General features: G+C 35.7%; 1 protein-coding gene across 22 annotated transcripts in view; it reads right to left on the bottom strand.

The window, feature by feature from the left end:
* Positions 1–22077, bottom strand: part of PLEKHA5 (pleckstrin homology domain containing A5) — a 195659-nt gene that overhangs the window by 90297 nt on the left and 83285 nt on the right. For 19 of the 22 annotated variants that reach the window (XM_072653588.1, XM_072653598.1, XM_072653583.1 and 16 more), the window contains 2 exons: positions 18678–18761; positions 7415–7535 (listed from right to left, as the gene is read on the bottom strand). In XM_072653588.1, coding sequence (XP_072509689.1) covers positions 7415–7535; positions 18678–18761 — 205 coding nt within the window. Of the gene's footprint in view, positions 1–7414; positions 7536–18411; positions 18480–18677; positions 18762–22077 lie in introns of those variants that run through there. The other 3 variants (XR_011977010.1, XR_011977011.1, XM_072653590.1) reach the window with 2 other exon arrangements.

A 22077-nucleotide genomic window follows, 5' to 3' on the forward strand; every position in this document is an offset into this window, starting at 1 on the left:
CTTGGGTTTGAATTCTGGAACTTAAGAATTGTGTGCATCCTCTTGGACAAGTAATTTAATTTCTTTCAACCTCATCCTTATTTCTAAATCCTCATTTCAAAAATAGAAATAATAGTACCTATCTCAAAGGGCTTTTCTATAAATTCTACAAGCATTTGCTGAGCACCTACCACATATGAGAACTGCACTAAATAGGGAAGGTACAAAAACAAAAGCAAAAAAGGTTCCTGTCCTTAAGTAATTAACAACTCATTAAGGGGTAGAATATGTACACAAGTAAGTAACAGAAGACAATTTGAGGAAGGTGAGAGTGCTAACAAGGGCCTGACAGCTGAATTTAGACCTTGGGCTTGAAGGAACACCTAGGTAAAGGCTCTGGAGGGAAACAGAACATAGCGTACAAAAGTAAGTATGTGAAGTGAGCCTGGAAGGGCAGGCTGGAGACTGGTCATGAAGGCTTCAAACACCAAGTTGAGGAATAGGCAGCCAATTAAAATATTACAGAGGGGACTGTCATGGTCACACTTGTGCTTTTAGACAAGTGATTTTGATGGCTATGTGGAAGATGGATTTGAGAGAATGACAGACTAATATTAAAGATACCAATTAGGAGGTTTTTGTAATTACCTCAGTGAGATGAGATGATGGCCTAGGTGAATACAGTGGTGACTTACAAAAGTTAAGAAAGGGACATGTATGTGAGATTGTGGGGGTAGAACTGACAAGATGCTGAACATAACTGAATATGGAGGAGGGGAAGTGGTAAACCTGGAAGCCTGAGAAGTCTACATGAAGTGTAAGAGCGTACTGAACTTGATATGTACATATCTTAATATGTACTTGATATGTACATATGTACAAACTTTAAGGTTTGCAAAGCACTTCACAAATATCTCATTTTGTTCTCCCAACAACCCCAAGAAGTTGGTGGTAGGTTGGATGAAGGGAAACAAGACAGATATTTCCTCATTTTGGACTTCTTGTGGACAGGGACTCTTTTTCTCTTTCCATTTGTAACCTCAGTTCTTAGTAGTGTGCCTGGCACAAAACAGGTGCTCAGTGAATTGAATTGCTATTATGTGTCAAATTTACAGATGAGGAAAACTGAAGCACACAGAAAGGGTAACTAACTGGACTGAGGATGGACTTCAACTTCCTGGTACCAGGTCCAGCATTCTAGTAACTATGCCATCCAACTGCCTGGTGCCACTTAGGTGCCTTGGCAATGTTCAGCTAGTAGCTGGCAAATCAGGACTGACGTTCTATTCTTCAGGAGAGAGGTAACAGCTACAGATCTGGGAATCATATGCACAGAAATGATAACTGAATCTGAGAGCCGATAATACTACAGAGCACACAGAGATGGAAAGGGGCGCAGGACTGAGATACTCACATTGTGGATGGTGACCTGGCAAAGGAAACTGATGAGTATCTTCTCTCCAGATTATTATCTTAGAGGGCTTGGGGACACAAAAAATTGCCCCAGGTCATACACTATGCCAGCATGTATCCAAGGGAGACTTGAACCCAGATCTTCTAGGATCTATTCACTATGCCATTTTTCTCTATAGGTTACATACATGTATACAAACAACATATGAATAGGATAGATGGAAGATGCCCATAAATAGGAAGGCATAGGTTGCTAATCAAAGAGGAGACCAGAGTGTTTGAGGGGATCAGGTAAAAAAGAGTAGAGAGGAAGACTGAACTCAATGAAAAATTAGGGAGACTAATCTGAGGGAAAAGAATTAATTGCAACAAAGTTCTAGAACTGATGATACACAGAGATAGAGTGAATCTTAAAGGAGGAGAGTTTGCTGAGTGGTGGAAGCAGAAGCGAATATGGAAATGACAATATGTTTACTCCTACTGTACACGAACAATGAAGTGGGACTAGATTTTTAACATTAAAAAGAAAGTGAGCTGGATTGTATTTCAGAAACTGAACAGAGATTTTAATAGCTTCAAGCTTCATATTCCTATGGAAAAAAGTATTTAATTTGTTTCTATTGATATATTTAATTTTTATATTTTCTACTTTTTCCAATGTATTCTCATCCCACCCCAACAGCCAAAGAGTCATCCCCTATGATAAAGAACAAAGGGAAAAAATACCCAGTTAAGCAACAAAAACAAACTCAACAAAACATGCAAACATTCTATGCAGTGCTCTACATTCACAGCCATCCATCCTTGTACAGAAAAAGAGGTAGGGGAAGAGTGAAAGGCTAAGTTTTTTAAAAACACCAACATTCTTCCAGTGATTCTCCTATATGGCTATCAAGAGTAGAACACTACAGCCTCCAAAGAATTAAAGTTTCAGGTCAACAAAAGGGCAATGGGGAAATGCATGGTGTATTTGAATAAATTGGAACATAATTCTAACAAAGAACAGATATGAGAAACAGTACAAAGGATGTTATCAGAGAAATGGACCCTGAAGAAGGAGATGAGTTGGTCATGGAACAAGAGCAAATGATCCCTGATGGTTAGTCCATATATTACTGATAATTTTAAGAGATCAACAGAAATATCCCAACTAAGTTGGGGGGAACCCCTGGGAAGGATTTATGATAGGATAAGAGGGGAACCAGCTCAATCATGTTTTCTCATTCTGTGGAACTCAGCTAAACCACTGGAGGGAGCACCTTTATCATAAGTCAGATCCATTTAAGTACTGAAGTAATGGCAGAGTCAGGTTATATTTTAACTACAAGATATTTTTCTATCTGCTGTTGAAACAAATGAGGATATAAAGAAGAAACATATAGTATCAAACAGAGGTGCAAGAAAAATGGACGACTATGCTCTTGGCTTTGTATCAATGAAAATACCTTTCATATAGAAATACTATAAAAATTCAGAATCAACACAATTAGATAGTGTTACAATTAGAAATTCTGAAGATTTTATAGCACAATCAAAACAAGGCTGAAGAGATCTTTAAAGTCATCCAGTCCTTCTCAACTTTGGTAGAAAAGCAAACTTTAAACATTCCAGATATCTGGTATTTATTGCTGCTTAAAAATCTGGTTAAGAATATTATACAACCCCATTTAATAATCGTGAGCTTTAACACTAGTTTATTTCTAGATTAATACTGACAACTACCAATAAACTTTAACATGCTAGCAAAGCTATTTATTCATTAAGATAATCTTAGACCCCACTATGCTTCACTAGCATGTTCTTAAACCACAAACTTCATTAATAAGGGTGATCATCTGGGAAATGGTTAAAGTCTGTAATATAATAGATGTACAAAATATTTTTGTATATTTTAAAAAATGCTTTGGAGTAATTATTAATAATGTGCAAAGTTCATCCCTTATATAAACTCAGAAGACATTCTTATTATCTTTTCCATAGCATATTCGTTGTACCTAACCCAGTTCCTATGGGTGTTTTTTAATCCATTTTCAAGACCCACAAATGCTCAGGAAAGGTGTTAGGTTCCTTCAATATTTTTGAGTTCTCCAGCTACACACTTCAAAAACCAACCAATAATTTCATGGGTAATTAAATGAAAAGTGACTTTGTGTCAACTTTTTAGAGTTGTTGAAAGGGATATTCCTAAAGGTTTGCCTCAATTGAAAAAGAATATACATTTTAATTTAAAGTTCAAATCCCAATTATTAATAGCTCTCTTTACTAGTGAAGATGTATTAATCTTCCAGTTTGCAAAATGCTCATAAAAAAAACAACACTTTTTTTCATGAATTCTTCCTTCTCCTGCTCCCTAACATCCCAAAACACACACACACACACACACACACACACACACACACACACACACACACACACATGCACGCATGCACACGCACCAGGAAGCATAATCATCAGTATAGTGAAGAAGGGCACAGATATGACAAATACTCAATGCAGTAAGTAACATTTTATCGCTTCACTAAAGATAGTATAAGCTTTTTAAGCTGAAATGGGGATGTAAAGTTATCTACTAAGAACTTTCCACTTCAAGTTTTTTTTATCTCTCTTCCTTTTCCTTCTTCAAGTTCTGCTTTAGCTTCTTGACCACCTGTTCCATTTGAAAACTATTACTGTTGTCTTTCCCGTTTTCTCTTGATAACATTTCAGTATCAACTTTTTCGGCAGCAAGTTTATTAACATTCATGATTTTATTCAGCACTTTAATTGAAGTCAGCACTTGCTTTAGCTAAATCATTGCCCTTGCCTTGTAGCTTTGCTTTAACTTCAACACAGCTGCAACATTATTATTCTTGATGCATGTGGTTTTCTGTCCTCTGTAATTATGACTAGGGCCACTCTGATATAGCTGGAAACAACAATCCTCATCCCAGTCAATGTACAGTGAACACCAAAGGAATGTTTCCCTTCTAGTTACTATATAAGTTTGTTTGAAACCACAGTGCTATAATCAACTGCCTATAAGAAATAGTTTATAGATACAGTAATAGATACTTTGGTCAATGAGTTTCAGTTCATTATCTAATAAGCATTAGAAATCGTGTCTGATGTGCTGTAAGCCATATTATTATTGATCCTTATAGACATCAAGAACCTTGAAGATGTTGTTGGCACCATCCAATTAAGAAAACTCAGTCATTTGCTAAAATTCTCAAATACATCCAATGGCTAACATTGATTATATAATTAATGATATTAGTGACCTTCCTGTGAAAACATATTGCTCCTGGAGCTATACCATTGTCAAGTTATATAATATTTGTCTGTGAGGGGCTGAGAGGATTGTTTGCTCTGTTGACCCTCTCCCTCGGACAAAAACCAGAAAAGATGTGTCAAGATTTCTATAATATTTCCCACCAATGTCAAAGATGAACATCAGAAGGCAACATTTGTTGCAAAAAGGGAGCAGAAATAAGTAAGTTCCCACAAAATGGGAAGAATAGCTGGAGTACATCAAGTATGTATAGAAAAAGTCTATGTTGAGAGGAAGGGTGAAAATTACTTTTTTCTTTTTTTTTTTTTTGGAAAATTACACATTTTAAAAAGGCAATTGAGAAAATATTGATTAAGTCCATGCCCACTTTTCCATCTTTGTAAATAATTTTATGACAATAATCTATGAATGACATCACTGCAAAAGATGAGGCAGCTACAGAAAGGCTTTTGCCAACAGTATTCTACAGAAGAATATATAGTGTGGCATTGTTCACAGAAAACTGCGTTTGCAATCAGGGAGACTTGGATTCAAATGCTACCTTTTAACACCTATAAGCTCTATAACTCTGGGCAATTACCTTTTAATATTTCAATAAATTACTTTATCTATTTTGCTGAACGGAGTTCTCTGTGATGATGATACCATAGAACATTGGTATATTCACTTATTCTCCAGAACACAACTGATTGAGAAGTGTCTGAGAATACCAGATGCTACTGTGCTTCTTTAGGCATATATCAAAGACAGACACATTTGACTTGGTAGAGCAAAATGTTCCTTTTCAAGCTCTGCTCTCACGTGGTATGTCAGTATCAAACCAGGCTCCCTGAATGATGTAGTAACAGAGATAACTGTTTGATGATTCTCTGATTACTGAAATCATTCAAGGCACAAAACGGGAAGATGTATGTTTCCCAAAGGTATTTGTTTCTTATATTAAAACTTTTTCTAGAACAGAGATGCTGAACTCGAGGTTTCAACACTTCTCAAGACCCTAACCAGATTAATATGTAACTGGGAAATATTTGGCAAAATAAATAAAAATACGATGTAACACAGATAATATAAATTTATGATTTTCTGAGTCAATATGTAGCCCACAGGGATCCTTTCTATTTGAGTTTGACATCACTGATCTAGAGGATTATGTCGATTGTTATCAAGTCTTCCAGTTCTATAGTCTTCTAAATGAGATACATAATCACTCAACAGAATTCAACCTATATAATAGTGGATGAAAAACATCTCTTGTCCAGACTATGATATTCAGTTGGATGGACAATTTATAGAGCTGGCCCATTAGTACATATATCTTGGACAGGCATTTGGAGACACAATGAACTTGCCCCAGAACTGAACTGAAAGAGGAAAATGAGCTGGACTGTACTTGGGGAAATGTATAGCACTTTTAGTGATCTCAAACATCTTCCTGAAACAAGAGGCTCATGTTTTTAAAATCAATGCTCTTCTCATGCAGCTATATGGATTCCGTTCTTGGAATTCCACAGTCTCTGAAGAATTATTATCGAAGGTCATTCAAAGGGCAACAAGGGCAGAGTGTGGGTGTGGGTCATCAGCATCTTATTACCAACAAAGAACTGGCTAGGAGAATCCAAATAAAGAAAGCCATTTGCCATTTGCGAAGTTCATGATCAGAAAAGGAAGTGGGAAGGTCATTTAGAGAGACTGATGTATAAGCTGATCAACAGCACCTGTGCTACAGACCAAACAATGTCGAGAAAATTACAGGACAACTTTAAGCACAGTGGGTGGACCACTTGCAAAGAAATTATGGTAAGATATGGACCAGTCACACAAGACAAGAAAGTAAGACAGCTGTCATTAGAAGTAGAGGAGGGAGTGTCCACATCAGTGGGATTAAAGATGCACAAAGGCACCATTAAAACAATTTTTTACCTACTAAAAACTTGAAACAATTCCTATCTTTTGATGGGTAGGATATTCACACAATTAACACTGTTTTTTTTACACATAAGTATTTGGAAGGGCAGAAGGAAATTTGGAAGTCATTTAATCAAACCCCTTATTTGACAGTTGTAGAAACAGAATTTAAATGACCGTCCCAGGGTCACATGGCTCATCAGTGGCAGAAATAGGAATAAAGACCACATCTCTTGACTTTACTTCAGTACCCTTTCCATTAGACCATGCTGAAAATGATGAATTAAATAAATCCCTGCTACTGATCACTGTTTTTAAAAGAATCACAAAAGACAGCAGTTTTATGTATTCATTTAACTAACCTATAATGATGTCAGAATAAATTACACTACTATTAAACAAGTACAATAGCACCCCTCTCTCATTCAGCAATAAGAATTCTATGACACAGATTATGGGTTTGTCAAAGAAAAAGCTATCGAAATATGGTTAATTTCTAATTTATGTATTTTAAAAATCTGGAATTAATCTCATTTCTTTATAGCAAACACAAATTAATTCCTGGCTTCTAACAGAAACTGCAATATCAAGATTTTAAACATTTATTCATATATAAATTGACATAAAAATTCGTACTACAGCACATTACAAAAGTAAATTCAAATCATAGTATCAAATTATAATCCTCTATTATATTTCAGTTTCTCGTTGTCTTCAAATGTTTACAGGCACTATTTACTTTTGAATTTTAATTATTCTTAATACAGTATTTCTAGTTATAGAAAAGTATACTGTGAACCAATAATGAGCTCTGCTAACTGATAATTAATAGAAAATATAACTTACTCTGCCCACAGGGCTCACTGGATGCACTGCATAATCTGAAGTCAAATTATAGTTAGCAGCTTCATTTATCATGCTTATGGGTCGTTCCTTCTTTTCTTCCGAGGTCATTGCTGTGGTGGTCCTGAAAATACAATATGCCAAAGTACTAGAACTTGCTATGTATGGAGACAACTTGTTAATCAAAGTTGCCTAGTTGTGGCAATGTGGTCTGCTTTTTCAAACTTTTGAGAGCCTGGCTGTTGTGTTCATAAGATTAAATCATCCCCACCTAGTCTAAGGTACTTTTTATTTACTTAATGACCATACTCAAGTCACATTCTATCAAGGCTTGATTTAATTCTTGATTTGAAAATTGTGTACCATCCATGTAAATTGAGGCTTGGCAGTAGAGTACCACTTTTCTTACTAGGGAATGTGAGACATCTAAGACTCAAAAATGATTATTAGATACAATTTAAACTAATGCAAATTGAATACAACTTCTCTGAAAAATATCACTGTATCAGTTCAGAAGAAGATGGACTTCTCTGAGGTCTCTTACTAAGCAAGCACAGTCTCCCTTCCCTTTTTTCTGTTCTCTTTTTTCCTCTTTCTAGTTCTCCTTTTCTATAATTTTCTCCTTAATTTCTCAGGCCCACAATCTTCCCATGCTATTAAACAGAAACAGCCTCCTACACAACATTTTTCATTTTAGATACGACAACAAAAGATTATTGATCCAAGTACTTTGTCTGGTGGCTCTAAACTGCATGACCACTATCCCTACACTTTCCCCTTAATGCAGAGGCATTCTTCAATCTCGATTGAATGCTTCTAGAGCAGAGGATCTGAGTTAATTATAGTGAATAGATCATAAGAAATACAAAGCACATATATTAGGAAGTAAAAACCTTATGAACAATAAAAATCATATTTTAAGATGAGATCAGCCTGAAATGTTACACACAAAATAAATACACAGTATATAGAAACACACATGTAACTTTGGAAATTATTTTATACATTTAAATATGGTACCAGGAAAAGCCTTAATTTTACCAGGACATTCACCTATCTGGAAAAGTTGAGAAGCAGGAAACAAGGGGAAAAGCCCCTTCAACTTACCGAAACAGTTGTCTTGGTTTCTGTGTACTAAAGTTTGTTCACTTTACTCAAAGAAAAGTCCCTCAGAAACTTATTCATCAAATGTTTACTCCGATTATAGACACAGTTGTGACAAGCTTAGCTATTTGGTTTGCCAGCCCACAGCAAATCAGAAGTAGATAGAAGATACTGTTAGTAACAAGCACAGCGAAAGCAGAAACCAAATGAGCTATATCCCTGGATATTAAGAGTGTGAAGATGAGACTGATGAACCACTGTCAGTGATTCCTGAAAGATCACAGATAATGAGCAAGCTGTCACAGGATAAGAGAAGGAAACAAGTTCGTTTAAAAAAAAAGGAAAGAGAAGAACCTGCACATTAGAGGCCTATGAACTTGATTTTGACTGCTGGCAAAATGACAGACTATATTACTTTTTCAAAGTTCCTGAATATGTAATATCTAGAAAAAGATCATTAAGAGTCAGCATACTTTCAGTAAAAATAGGTCATGCTAGAGTATTTTATTTTCTTTGTTGTGATGGTTACTGAACTTACAGAACAGGGGAATACAGTCAATATGAGTTAGCTAAATTTTAGACATGTATTTGGTAAAGTCTTTCATAGTATTCTTGTGGAAAAGATGGAGAGAAATGGGCTAACCAATTAGCACAATTAGAGGAATTTTGAAAAAGTTGATTCATGGGGTCTAAAGAATGGTCACTAACAATTTGATGACAACTTGGAAAGATGCTCCAGATACTTGTGTGTGTGTGTGTGTGTGTGTGTGTGTGTGTATATATATATATATATATGTATATATATATATATATGTATGTATGTATATATTTATGCTGTTCAACAATTTCATCTGATTTAAATAAATGCTCAGATAATGTATTTATCAAATTTTGAGATGACACAAAAGGGGAGGAATAGTTAAACTGAAATATGGTCTGGCTTCAAAGCTACCTAAGTGAACTAACAGTTTTGGATCAAATCTAACACAGTGTAATTTGAGATAAATTAGAAGTCTTATTCTTGGGACCAGAAAAATCATCTTACCAAGTAGATGATGGGGAGCTTGTAGCTAAACAATAGCTTTAGGTAGAATGTACGCTCAAATGAGTCAACAGAGTGAGATGGCACCCAAGAAAGCCAATGCAATCTTATGCAACATTAAAAAGAGCAAAATGTCAGAGTAGGGAGATAAGAAACCCAATGTACTTTGCTCTGGTCAGACTACATTTGGAGTATTGTGCTGAGATCTGAGTGGCACATTTTAGGAAGGATGCTGATAAACTAAAGAATGCCAGGAGGACAATAAGGATTTTGAGGAATTTAAATTTCATATGAAAACAGAACAGAGGTTTGTCTGAGAAGAAAAAGCCTTGAGGAAAGAGATGACTTGATAGCTGTATCTGAGTATTTGAGGGGCTACCCCAAAGGGAACAAATAGAAACAGTAGGTAATATCTGAGGAAATGCAAATTTAGGCTTGATGAAAGAAAAAACTTCCTAACAATGAGAGCAATCCAAAAGTGAAAAGGACAGACTATCTAGGCTGTGTCATTGAAACTCTTTAACAAGAGGCTGATGACCACTGCTTGGGTATACTGCAGGGAGGATTCTTGTTCTACATTATTAGACTCAACCTGGCATTTGAACTAGATGTGCCCTTCTGTCCCTTTCGACTCAGAAATTCTAAAATTCTGACATAAGAAAATAAACAAAACTCTATAAAAGAATTCTTTTAAAAAATGGACATTGTGGGACTCTGCATACCACACAGACAATCAACTACTGATCACGGATGTTTAACATGCTGACCAATGAAACATAAACATAAATGTAAATTAATTTAAATGTATTCTATAAGATAACAAAGCAGTTATCCATCTTAGGAAAATAAGTTTCACTGAAATGGTAAAAAAAAAAAATAAATTTTGGTGGCACTTACAAGACCAAAGATTTAGAGTTGGGAAGGATCTCAACTGTAATGCAGTCCAACATCTTTACTTTACCTATCTAGAAAATGAAGTCCGGGGGAAGTTAAGGAACTTGCCCCAAGATTACACAGGTGGTAACTGACAGTCAGGAAGTGAACAGAGCTAGTTCATTAACTCTAACTCAGTGTTCTTTCCATTATGTCAAGCTGAAGAGTAAGCTTCAGGTACACAGCAAACTCATTTAAATGGACTAGTTCATTCTTCAAAAAAAAAAAAAAAAACCCAAAACCACCATGAACAAATGAAGCATCACACATATTTCCTAGGACATGTAAACTGGCATAAATTCATACTTGGGTCTATCTTTATCCTAAAATTAATAACAATCCTATGGCTTTGAAAAAATAGAATTTGGATGTAATTTTAGCAAAATTTTATATTAGCCAGAATGTAGATCTCAAAATCAATAATAAATATTAAATTAAGCACCTTTTCCATATTAGTACTGTTTTATTTAAGATATGATGCTGAGAAGCAGCAGCTGAGATTTGGAATAGGACCAACCTCCTTCTTTTTAGTAAATTTTAAAAGTATGTGATGGGCAAGAGTACTATAAATGATTAATGAGGAATGCCCCACTGAACAATGAAAGGAACAGGAACTGTGGGTAGGGAATATAAAGAGAAAAAAAGAATTAGAGAGAATAAAAGATGTAAGGTTAGAAAATGAATGTATAAAATAGAATCAATTAAAGTGCTAAAGACAAGTATGAAATAAAGGGGAAAAAAGGCAACTCAATTCACTTTTTTTTTTTTTACCATACTTTTATAGAGCTTTAAGGAGCTAAATCAATTTGCTTAGCATTACATTTACATATTACAGAATCCTAGAGTTGTAAGTGATATTTGTGTCCACCTGATCCAACCCTAAAGAAGAATCTACTCTACAACATATCTGGAAAAAATATTCAGCATTTGCTTGAAGCCTGCCAGTGAAGAGAAAATCACTGCTTCCCAAGGCAGCCATTTCTACTTTTCCATAGTTTTTAACTGTTAGAAAGTTACATCAAGCCTAAATTTATTTCTTTGTAATTTAACTTCTACATATCATTTCTAATTTTTCCTCTGGGTCCAAACAGAACAGAATCCTAATTCCTCTTGTAGGTGATAAGCCTTAGTATACTTAACAAAGATACACTGCCCACCTCCATCCCCATTTTCTCTTCCCCAGGCTAAATGGGTAAGAGCTTCTTTGACTCATCTTCACAGAGGATCATTACAAAGCATTTTTCTATTCTGGGTCCTCCTCTGGTGACTATCCATCTTATAAATGTTTTTTCCTAAAATGAAGCACCTAAAACTGAATAGGGGAGGGCACAGCAGGACCCTACCCAGGGCTGGACATTATGTTTCACTTAATTCAGCTTGAGATCACTTATTTCCCTCAGTTTCTATTAGTGAAATTAGTTTTCTAAACTTAATGTAAGACATTTATAGCTATTAAGTTTTATCTCATTAGATTTGCCCTAATTCTATGGTTTGTCAAGATCTTTGTGGACCCTGACTATCAAACAAAAAGAGTTTTCACATTTGAGAAGCATGCTAGATGCAAATCATTAATAAAAAGATTTTTAAATGCACAGAGCTAATAACAACTCACTGGGATACCCCCCCTTAGAGAACTTCTAAGCTTACACCAAACCATTAATTACTACTCTTAGGGTCTTGACATTTAACTAGTCTTGAATTAATCTAACTGAACAAATAACTAGCCTACAACTCTGTATCTTTTCCACAAGATTAGCATGGGAATATTTAGCAAGTGTTTTATTTAAAGATTCCTAAGAATAAGCCCTAAAGAAGTAAAAGTAGTACTTTTTGGTATAGTTAAAAGCAAACAAAACAACACAATTCACACATTATAAAAGTGGGAAACAAAATGGGCATGGATGGATTAGAGCATAGCTTAAAGAAATTGTAGCACAGGGACATACTGCACCGTAAGAAATGATAAATATTGCTGAGCCAGAAAAAACTTATATAAGAAAGTTAGATAAGACAAAGACTTTCAAGAAGTGATACAGAGTGAAGTAATCAACCTGGAAACAAAACATACACACACAAGCACACCTCTGTGTGTATGTATCTATATGTAAACAGCACAGTCCTGGAGAACAGTGTAACATTTTCTTCCTCTGGAAAGAAAGGTATGATATAGGAGGAGAATGTGGCACACAGTACCATATGAGATAATCTTATCAGTCTCTCTGGTTTATTTATTTATTTATATCTCTAGGGAAGATCCAATGCAAGCGAGTATGGGAAGAGTTATACTGGGAAATGATGTGTGTAAAAAACCAAATATATCGATAAATAAAAATAATTTGAAAGAATGAAAAAATTTTAAAATAAAAATAAAATCAATAAGTTACTTTAAAAAGTTACTTTAAAAAACAATTCTATAAAGAACCTAGGTAAACAAAATCCTGTCAAAATGAAATTTCAAAAAACCAAACAAATAAAAACAATTTTAAAAAGAACTAAATCAACCCTGTCAAAAAAGTAAATAAAGCTAGTTCTACATGACATGTTTGTGCATCTATTTACCATTACTTTGTTTACCAGATGTTCACTATCACTATCCTGCTAAAATATTCTAAATATTTTCTAACTATCCAGGTCAAGCTCACTGGCTTATAATCTATGCTCTTGATTTGCTTCTCTTTTGAAAACTGGGAAGTTGCCTCTTTTTCCAGTGCTGTGGTACCTCTCCTGTTCTTTATCATCTTTCAAAGATCAGACCGACTCAGCAAGTTCATCAGCCAGCTCTTGTCGGGCACATGTCTTGAACTCATCAAGGGCAGCTACGTACTTTTCTTAATATCTCTATTTATCACGAGCATCTACTCCCTGCTGACCATTTCTATTTTGTCCTGGTTCCATTTCAGACGTCATTCTTCTTCATAGAAAAAAGCAGAAACAAACTCAGAATTGAAGAGCTTGTCTTGTCTCCTGTCAGCTATCTTCGGCCTTCCCTTCCCCTCAAAAACCCCTCTTTCCTTGTCCTTAGCTTCAGCCTCAGCTCGTTATGAAGTTCAGCATGCCAGATAACTACTCACAGCAAACCATGCCACATCACAGGTTTTGTTATCTGCCCTTGCTTCCATCTTCTGGACATTTTTGGGAGGTTGTTTATTTTCAAAGTGAAATGTTATTGCTACCCTTACCTTTACATCACAGTAATTTCTGGCTATATTCCTCTAATACCCTTCACCAAGCCCCAAGTAAATCTGTCTTTTCCATCTGTCTCAAAAATATAAGCTGAAATAATGAATATATTCTGTGCATTCATACTGTTCTTCAGAAATGTGTGTTTTTTATCCCATCCCTCCAAGGCCAACTTCCCCTGAAGAAGTTTAGTTTTATGGAAATGTACCTATTCATTCCTAAGTTTTGGAAACGTGCTCTTCCTAAATCAAAGGTATCATAAGTCTTGTTTAATTACTTATTTAATACTCTTCTGCGACAATTTTTAAGAGGGAGCACTCACTTCCCTTGAAGATTCCCATCATTTTCACCAAGCAACCTGTTGGTGAGAATCACATACAGAACAAAACTTCTGCTTGTTGTTTCCTCCACTTTTTTAAGAGGAAGAAATATCATTAAGGTAAATTTAAAAATTATTAGGTGTTTTGCTTTTGGCAAAGAAAAACCTCCAACTATATCATGCTTCTATGCCAATTTTCTTTTTCTGTCTGAGGTCAATATTGCTTCTCTTTCTGTCTCTTAATCCAAATGATGTCCACTGATTTCATCATGTCCCAACCCACCTTGGCTTTTGGGAATGTTTCCATTAGCATATCTTTTAAATATGCAAATATTAACCTATCCTTTTTTTGGGAATAAGCTATACCATTCCAGAGCCTTATTTCAGGCAATGGTACTATCCCAACCAAGTCTCAATGATGTCAACAAGTGTTATTAGGTTAACTCAAATGTGCCTTCTAGCATTATGACCTTTGTTGTGTCTGTTAGTCATACTTCGTGAATTTGTATACCAAAACACAAAGTCCTGGAATTTATTATTGATTCCTTTCTTGAATTTTGTACCTGTTAACTTTTTTTGATTAGGTTTGTACAACTCCAGGCAAATACATTTTGACTATTTCTTTGTTAGGTGCATTCTATCCCAGACCAGGCACTTGTCATGTCTGTATTTTAAGCCAAAGACTATACAGAAATCTTCTTAAATATCTTCTTAACCAAGTGGTCATTTCCAAAATTTGGTTTTCTTTCCAGAATCTCTTATTGTTATAAGTGATGAAAAGACCACAAATGTGCCTAAGATCTTCAATTTCCTGTTTGATTCTTCTAAAAGTAGAATTCGTGCCCACATGAATCATCAGATTTGGTTGCAGTTGTCTGTCTTGACAAGATTTGATAATGTCTTGGATAAATATCCCAGGGAAATAGCATACCTCTCTATTAGTATCAGTATTCTATCAGTATATTAGCAATAGTTACCTTAATATCCATTTTCTTAACCTTCCTAGATGATTTCTCATATGACAACACCTATGGTTCTACATTATCATTCCTGGAAGAACAAATAGCTGCTTCCTTCTCAGAACAGTAAATTTCTTCCACTTAAGGAAAGGCTCAATTTTTATTCTTTGTCCTAGTTGTTCCCACTTGTTTAACAGTCCTTCCCTTTCTTCTCTATATGGTATTCTTGTCCTATTATCTGGTCAATCTATTATCCAAAAACCAAGAAAAATGCTTTTTGTACTTGTCTCCACTTGCTTTCTTCTTGCTTGCATCGTAACCTCCTACAGTATGGCTTCCTGCATTGCTGCTGAACTGAAACTGCTTTTTCCAAAGTTAGCAAAGATCTCTTAATTGCCAAATCTGACAGCTCTTTTCCCACTCCTCAGCCTCCTTTATCTCTCTGTAAGATTTTCCAAACATGATTCTTTCATTTCCCTCTGTCCTCTGATCACTTCTCAGTCTCTTGCTGGATTACCATCTATATTCTGCCCCCTAAGTATCCTTAGGTTTTGTTCTAGGTCCTATCTCTTAGCAAAAGAAAAATTATGTAAAGTTCATCCAAGGCGAGGACTTTTCATTTTTGTTTTTGTATCTCTAGCAATTAGAAAAGTACCTGGCACACAGAGTAGGCATTTGATAAGTGCTTATTGACTGACTGGTGATATTACATGGGTTAAATTATCATTGATAGGCAGATGATTCCCAGAACTGTCCAGCTCTTGTGTCTCCTCTGAGCTTCAATCCTTCATTAACAGTTATCCATTACAAAATTTTAGAGGCAGATTAGGTGGCAAAGTCCATAGAGCACAGTGGACCACAAATAGGGAGACCTGAGTTCACATCTGGTTTTGGACACTAGTTATGTGATCCTGGCAAGTCATCTAATCACTGTACCTCAGTTTTCTCAACTGCAAAATGGGGATAATAGACCCACCTCTTTCAGAGTTGTCATGAGGATCACATAAGATATTATTTGTCAAGTGATTAGCATGGTGCCAGAGATACAGTAGGTGTTTAAAAAAATGCTTTTCCCTCTTCTTTCCATTTCAAACTCAAAATGACTAATACAGAACTCTGTCCCTTTTTCCCAAAACCCATCCCTTTCTCAAATTTCCCTATTTCTTTCAAAAGGGTCAACAGCCTTCCGGTCACACAAGTTGGCAATCCAGTTATCTTTTACTCTCTCTGATCCTACATATCTAATTAGTTGCTAAATCTTGTTAAGTCTACTTACACAACTCTCTATTTCATCCCATTCTCTCCTCTCACGCAGCCACTATCCTAGTTCAGGCTCTCATTATCTTGTATGGACTACCTTAATAATCTCCTAATCAGTTGCCCTGCCTTATCGCTACAATCTATTTGACATACATATGACAAAGTGATACTCTTAAAGAACAGGTTTGACTATATCACTCTCTACTCAATCAACTCCAGTGACTTCCTATTACTTCCAGGATAAAATACAAATTTTTCTATTTAGCATTAAAAACCTTCCACCACCTGGCTCCAACCTATCTTTTTAGGCAGGTTTGTTCATTGCATTCTTCCTATACTCATATAGCCGAGACAAACTGGTACTGCCACTGCTCTTCACACATTTCGCTTCTCATCTCCATACCATCACACTGGTTCTCTTGCATGCATGCATGGAATGTGATCCTTCCTCATCTCTACCTCTTACAATCCCTAGTTTCCTTCAAAGTTACTAAATATGATTAATATGGTTCCTGAGAATATCTTTAGTGATATAATAAACAGCATTCCCACATGAGGTCTTTCCAGATCCCGAGCTGTTAGTGTTGCCTTGCATACATTATCTTGTATTTATTTGTACGTATTTGGGTGAATATGTGTTATTCACCCTGATGGTATACAAGCTCCTTGTAAGCAGGGACTGTTTCATGTGGCGTCTAGCATATAAATGTTTGTTCATTAATCAGTTAACGTTGATGGCCTTTAGATAGGGATTCTTTTACCTTTTTTGTGTCATGGACCTTTTTGGTAGCCGAGGGAAGCCTACAGCTCCATTCTCAGGGTTTTTTTTAAAATGCATAAAACACATAGGATTATGAAGGAAATCTATCATATTGAAACATTACCATTAAAATATTAAAAGCCTCAAATTTATGTACCCCTTGAAATCTATTCACAAACTCCATGGAGATCGGTGGTTCCCAAGTTAAGACTCCCTACTTTGGAACGTATTTAGCATCTCAACACCTTGAAAAACATCCCAAATTTCCTTTCCTTTCCTTTTACTAATCTCTTACCCTGTTTTTCTAATCTGTCTTACCAACTACCTTCTTATTCTCCTTTGGTCCTCTTTTCTCTTTATTCACTCTTCAGTCCTTTCCCTTTTATGCTTTTAACTAGGGTCTTTTAGCTGGATTCCTCTCTCCTCCTTTGGCTAGAGTTCTTTATCCTAAAGATGTCTCCAATTTATTCTCCTGAAAATCAAACTCTAGTCTTCTTTACTATTCCAAAGTACTCTGGGGCAGAGGCATCCAACACATAGTGGCCAGCAACATTCCTGAGTGCTACCCAAACCTGATTAAAATGCAACTGGAATATATTTAACAAATAAAAAATAACATTGATAATATTATATATGAAAACTAGGTCAATTAATTAAGGCTCCCCAGGGATCCTCATGCATGAATTGATGGTCCCTGTTTCTATGTAAGTTTGACATCAATGATGTGAGGCACTTGCAAATGCCTATCAATTCTTCAACTCAAATATTTCTTTTTAAATTGTTAAATTACAAAGAGTCAGGCACACATCTTCATGGGCATGTCACCAAAGAACTTGAAAGTTGTCCTCAAATCATTAACAACTATTGTTTGGGTCCAGCTCTTCAAACATAACATTTATCTTGTCCACAGTAATGTCTAAAGAAACTCTACCAAATGTTTCTGTAAAATCTAAATACCCTGCTGAATTAATTACAGCAAATGATAACCTTCATTTAGGCTAAAATGAACTTCTGCAGTAGAACATGGGGAAATCAACTATCCTTTCAAGAAAATGGTTTGCATGTAAAAAAAAACAACAACACTTAGACATATTAGCCATTTTAGGTCAAGTATCTTCATTACAAATAAGCCAACTGCCATGCGAGAGATGTCTAAACCTACCTAGGAAGAACTCCAAAAATAAGACAATTTGAAAATAAAGAAAATTCTATAGATTTTGAGATTAAAAAAATCTCTTAAAGTCTTTCCAATCCCACTGCTACCACCTTAGTCTAGATGACTGTCTAGACCCAATCCCTTCCTTCCTTATCTAAAAGATTGTGACTCAATTAATCTTTTTAGATCCTTCATGTACCACAGTGTTAGCATAGTTAGCTATTAATAAATGTTTGTTGAACTGAAGGTTATCAGTTAAATGTTAGAACAACAAACCAAGGACTTACCCCTTTTATTAGTTAAAACAATTTATAAAATTTCAGCCTTCATGATAAAATCTTTGAAGGTCCTTGTGCTATTCCAAAGAAATCAAACAAAGTCATTAGTGTTTAGCAGTCTCACCTGAGTACAAATATTCAGGATGATAAAATTTACTAATAGAATCTTGTTTTGAATGTAAATAAAAGCTTCATTCTCTAAGTTAGCAATTATAATCTTAAAGGAAGTGATGAATTATGAAAATATTCATTTCATAATAAATTCTTGTACTTACTGTTCATTTACGACAAAAATACAGTTGTCCTGTGATGGCTGTCCTGTAACTGGATGCTTGCAGGTCACCTTCCGTTCATTATGACTAGAAGAAGCACATGAGAAAAAGAGAATTTTATCCTTTGAATATTCTTTGAATTTGAATATCTTTTGAATTCTGTCCAAAATTGGCACCTGCTCTACCTTTCTTTTCACCAAAGTATTTATACTTTAGTTTATAAAATTATGCAAATCAACTAAACAGAATTTTTGTAATTTCAAAAAAGGCAATTTAACATTGAGAAGGGGTAGTTTGAAAAACCTGAGCATGTATGCAGTTTTATACATGTTAAGTTAGGGTCAATGGTAATTATCAAAAGATATGAACTGTTTACAAGCTTTTATTTTACATGAAAAATTGTCCCAAATCACTTTTAAAAAACGAAAATTAAAATAGCTCTGAGGTGTCAACTCTTAGCCAGCAAAATGAACAAAGGTTATAAAAGATGAAAGTAGTCAACATTAGAGGGAATGTAGCAAGATCAGTAAGCCACAAATACGCAGCTATCAACGATCCCACTTTTAAAAGGCTCAGAATCACTTAATAAGAGAAACTGAATACCGTCTGATCCAACAAACCACTAAATAGTCTATACTCCAAAGTAGAACAAAGACAGAAGGAAAGGACACTGGTACATCACACTTATAGCAGCACTTTTGCTGGAACAAAAAACTAGAATTAGTGGGGATCTCAAAATGTGGAGAACTGTTGAACAAATTGTGCTGTAAAAATATAATGGAATGTTATTGTGTTGTAAGAAAATACAAAGGTGATAAATTCAGGTAAATTTCTAAAAACTTATGTAGAATGAAATAAGCAGAAGCAGGAGAACAAATTATATGAATACCACAATACTATAACATATAATTTTGAAAGATATTGTTGAATGCAGCTGGGGACTTTGATCCTAGAGCTATGAATTGCCTGAGGGCTATGGAAACCAGTTAAAAAAATGTCAAATGCAGACATCAGAAGGGCTATACCTGGCTTTGATCCCAACTGATCCCAAGATTGGAGCAGGTTCAAATCATCTTCACATAGTTGCTCCTGGAGCCCAAACCTACTGTTCTGACCAGATGTCACCCCACTTTCACTTGTTACCTGAAACAACTCTGAGTAAAAGCTTCTCCTGGCTGTGAGACTCAATCCGTGCTGAAACGTATTTAACCCTGCCCCTTTGGGACACTACAAGTACTTTTGGGCTGCATGGTGGCCCCAGATCACAAAGGTTAAAAGGCCCAAGTTATTGCTATTTTAGCAGTTGTCTTTATTTCAGGTTGACAACATCAATTAAAGAAGTGTTAAAAGACTAATAATGAATCATGTTTCTACCTCTTGAGAGAGGAGTAATGGACTAGAGGGGTAAAAGGAGACATTTTTGGATATGGGCAATATTTTGATCAGCTTTGTTTGTTTATATTTATTACAAGATAGACCTGACTGAGGTACGGGCCCAAGTCGAGAACTTTGCCCCTTATCTCCAAAAAAATGTGGGTCCCATCTGTTTACCCTCCCAGGAAAACCCCACCTTGAATTCTCCTTGAATTTCCTCACTAGATCTGGCGTTTGCCCGAGGCTACAGCCTGTCATTATCTCTATGCCCAATTCTCTGTTACCCTTAATTTAGACTAGCCCTCCATTGTCTGTAATCTCCAGACCATCTTTGGCTACTTCCCACCTTTAATCCTATCTTGGTCTCTAGTCACTCCAAATCCACAACCATCAGGATCCTCCTTAGACCCCTCTGACCTCTAGTCACAGCAGACTACTCCGCCAACCCTACATCCCTGCCACAGTCTTTCTGTATATAAGATTCACACTTGGCCTCCATGAAGGTGCTCAGATTCAATTTGGCCCCCCTGCATTAGCGATACTCCTTAAGAATCTAGCCAATGCTGAGATTCCTTAGGAGTCTGGGCAATATGGCAGATTTTTTGATAAACTTTGTTTTTTCTTTGGTAGAAAGAGGGCTTGCGTGGAATTCATTTGGACAGGACCTGCATGTTGCTATTCTGGGGTTTCAGCACCCCTAAACCTTAACAGGGTTATCACCAGGAGGTAGGGTTGAGCTTTAAAGACCACCAATAAAACATTTAAAAATACACAGGAAAAAAATTAAATTTAGAAGGGAGCATTAATTTTGTAACTTTAATAGACTTCTTAAAAACAAACTATATGTAACAGATCACATTTTCATATATAATCATCTTTTTGTAATTTTTACATAAGATTTGCTGATGACTATGTGGGAAACAAGGAAGAAGCTCTGTTTCCACAGGTTAAAACTTCCAGCTTTGAGTGATCAGGTGTAACCTAGCACTGTCAGCTAAAGGTCAGAAACTTGTGAGAAGGCTGGATGAGCTATTGGAGGGAGAGCCTATCAGAAAAGGGCTACCTAAAAATTCAACTGTGCTTGTTAAGTAGGCGTGTCAAAAGATCTGTCCTGTACTAACTTTATAAAAATGCCCTCACATTCATCCATCCATCCATCCATCCATCTCTCCCCCCCCTCCTCCCTCCCTCCTTTTTTGAAAAAGGGCAGAGTTGACCTTGGTCAAGGCACTCAATTCCTCTGAACTCTAAATACATTTTCCTTGATACTTTCCAGTGTCAAGCATGTTTTTAACAATTGTTAAGTTCACAATAAAAAAAAGAAAAAGAGACAGGTAAGACTACCAGATTATTGTGGAATTGTGGTTTGGTACAATCATTGGTACAAAGCAGGTGGATTGTGGAAAATTTGACAAATGAAACTTTTTTTACAACATGCTAAACAACTTGGGAACATTTGAATGAGCTGATAAAAAAGTTTGAATGAACTAAGAGAACAATTTATATGATTACAATAATGAAAATGGAAGCACTAAAAGACAATTCTGACTGATGCGGTGCATAACTAAGATTTCAGAGACTGGTTGGTGAGACATGATTCCTTTTGGCAGATATAGAGGTGCCTGTACATCTTGTGTATATGTAGTCGTGTGCATGTTGATTTCCCCCATTAAAACATGAGTTTCTTGAGGGCAGGGACAAGTTTTTGGGCCTTTCTTTATATCCCCAGAACTTAACATAGTGCCTGGCAGACAGTAAACACAATTAAAGGTTTAGGATGATTTTGATAGATGAGGGATTAGGTAAACACCTTTAGACATTACCATTTTCTTAGTTTGCTTTGCTGCATGAAAATTCTTTACTAAAAAGGATGCTACAATAGGATGTAGAATACTGGATATGATGTTTGTTTTTAATAATTTATAAAATAATTATTTAAATAAAATTGATTAGGAAGTAAACATCAACAACTGGAAAGATCAGGTAAGGTTTCAAAGAGATAACACGGTATTTTAGTCTGAAAAGAGGA

This window comes from Notamacropus eugenii, chromosome 3, assembly GCF_028372415.1.
Source record: "Notamacropus eugenii isolate mMacEug1 chromosome 3, mMacEug1.pri_v2, whole genome shotgun sequence".
Lineage (NCBI taxonomy): Eukaryota > Metazoa > Chordata > Mammalia > Diprotodontia > Macropodidae > Notamacropus > Notamacropus eugenii.